This window comes from Sardina pilchardus, chromosome 23 (assembly GCF_963854185.1).
Source record: "Sardina pilchardus chromosome 23, fSarPil1.1, whole genome shotgun sequence".
Classification (NCBI taxonomy): domain Eukaryota; kingdom Metazoa; phylum Chordata; class Actinopteri; order Clupeiformes; family Clupeidae; genus Sardina; species Sardina pilchardus.
The window spans coordinates 4610827-4613326 of record NC_085016.1 but is presented as its reverse complement, the minus strand read 5'-3'; the positions used below and the strand labels follow the sequence as shown (position 1 = coordinate 4613326).

General features: G+C 41.7%; 1 protein-coding gene across 1 annotated transcript in view; it reads right to left on the bottom strand.

The window, feature by feature from the left end:
* The window catches only part of LOC134071189 (macrophage-expressed gene 1 protein-like), a 3194-nt gene extending 1366 nt beyond the window's left edge, over nt 1-1828 (bottom strand). The window contains exons 1-2 of the mRNA XM_062527810.1: nt 1371-1828; nt 1-948 (exon numbers count right to left, since the gene is read on the bottom strand). The exon at nt 1-948 is cut by the window's left edge and continues 1366 nt beyond it. Coding sequence (XP_062383794.1) covers nt 1-948; nt 1371-1817 — 1395 coding nt within the window. The 5' untranslated portion in view covers nt 1818-1828. The remainder of the gene's footprint in view (nt 949-1370) is intronic.
* Between the last annotated feature and the right edge of the window lie 672 nt (nt 1829-2500).

Here is a 2500-nt window from a genome sequence, read left to right as displayed (position 1 = left end):
TGTGGCACACCAGTACGTGTTGACTTCGGCACTCTTAACATAATACTTAACTTCATTAGCATCATAGCATTCTTTAAAAATCCAAACTCCATGACAAATTTGAGTAGTCACAGTGTAATTGCAAAGCTCCTCAATCAGGACAGACTGTAAAAGTGTGGGGAAATAAGGGTGACCACATGAGAAGGCTCCAGTGTCTGGATTCTTCACTTCTTGCCCTGAACAAATCGAAGCTGAATCCTCATCTTTGGGTGTACATGTTTGATATATACCACCGAGGCTTGAGATAGTCTCTGGCCCAGTACAAGAGTTGTCATCGACATTAGCTTGGAAATTGAAATTTTCCGAATTGGGGTCTACACATCCTGGTCGTTTATTAACATCATAGTACAACTGTATGGCCTTGCGCACAGACTGGGCCACATTTTCTATGGTAGCCTCTGGTAGGTCTGGAAGAGTTGCACTGTTCAGAATATAATGCAGAGGAAGACCTGCTCTGTCTATAGCAATGAGATTGTTTAGCGTGCTCTCTTGCCAGGTCTTTAAAGTGATCCCTGGGTAGAATACAGGCCCTCCGTGGCTTTGCGTTCGTGAGTGTGTGAGGTAGGTCACGTATGTTTTAAGTTCTGTACCCTCTTCACTCTCTTTTGTGTCCATGCCAAAGTCAATGACTTTGAAAAAGTTTAAACTGCCCCAACTAGACAGTTTAGTTTTGTCAATTGAGGAATAATAATACGTATCAATATGATCTTCCTGCTCCAGAGTGGCACCTGCATCCACTGAGGTGATGACATGGGTGCCATAATCAACCACCATCATCTCCGAGAGGAATGTTGCACGTCGAGTGTCGTTCTTTAGCAGTGCGTCTGCTATTTCTTTCACTTGCTGAATAAAACGTGAGTCCAGCGTGAAGTCAGGAAATGCCTCCACTGTGTAAATGTGGTTTCTCACCTACCAAACACAAAAATATGCAAACGTTAAAGGCGATGTATGCGAACACAATTTCGAGCCCATAAAATGTTTAGTCACATTCTCCTCACGCTGTGCTAGCTGTCCATTCTGTGAGTAAAAATACCGTTGTCGTACAGATCTCATAGGTAGAACAGAACAACTCAAAATGTATTACACTTGTTTCAAATGATGTGACAAATCCAAGCCAGTCAGAGTGCAAACAGATTGCAAAACATTGCAGATATGTATGTGTAAAAGAAATGTGTTTTAGCAATAGGCCTAGCGAAAAACTGGGAATATATGTGGAATATATGTGGGCTAGAACCAGCCCTGCTTTAAAGAATAATTTTATGAACATCTTCAAAGATGAAAACCATAAAGCCCATACAACAGAAGCTCTTTGAACACTTGAATGCTCTTACCTGCACACGAGATGTCACAGCTTCGTTGCCCTGCTGATAACTTTTGGTACGTTGACTGTCGGTGGAGAACTTTGCATTAAGGACTGGGAAGAAAGAAGCATCAGCATTGATGGTTTGTGAGGTTGAACTGGTGTAGTTTAGCCAGCTTTCAAAAAACTCTGAGCTTCTCTCCATGGCAGTCATCTTCTGCGGGATGACAAACACCTCGTCTGGGATCAGATAGACGCCATCTTCGGTGGTCTGGCATTGGGAGTAACTGAAGTTCATGACTCGACCCATATCCTGGTTCCGAAGATTGTCCCAGCCCCCACCAGGTATGACCTCCAGAGCCAGAAGGCTGAAGTTTTTGCGGCATTCCCGTAATCCATTGCTAGGATGTGGCCGGGCACAAATTGAACCATTATGGACAACAGCAAGGAGAATCAGACAAACAAGTCTTGAGTCCATCTCTGTATTCATAGGAATCAAGTTGTGAGTCTTTCAGCCTCTGTTTGCTTGGTTTTCAACTGAACACAGATTTCTGTATAAGATAAAACCAAAAGAGACTTAACTTGCTTAACTTGTTGAGTTAAGTCATCCAAAACAAGACTATGGCCTATTGAATTGCAGAAACCATATGACCATTATTTGTTCTACAGTAGTGTTTGAAAACGCATGAGCTGCTCTCTGTTGACATTCCTCTATGCTGTGGCAGTAAGACATAACAAATGCTTTCGGGTGGCGCCAACTTGTGAACCCTCCATGGTGTTTATCCGCTTTGAATAGAATGATACATGTCAGGTTTTCTGCAGCACATCTTTGTAAAGTCACTGTAAAGGCAGATACAGAGCCCTTCACTACTATTGACACTGTTGGTAAGGTTTAGTAAAAAATCAAGTTAGTTAGTAACAACACAATGCATCTTTTTTGATGCTTCTATGCGCGTCCATGATACCTGGTATTAGGGTAAGCTCTAATGAACACTCAGTAGCCTGCCTTGAAAAGTGAGGAAAGGGGAGATATTATGTACATTGTGTTACATTGATTTAATATTTGGACATTATAGATGTGCAATGCAAAATGTAATTGCACATTGGCTGTATACCAAAATATTATGGATACATTACTATGAAAACAGTACAAGTAGCTTA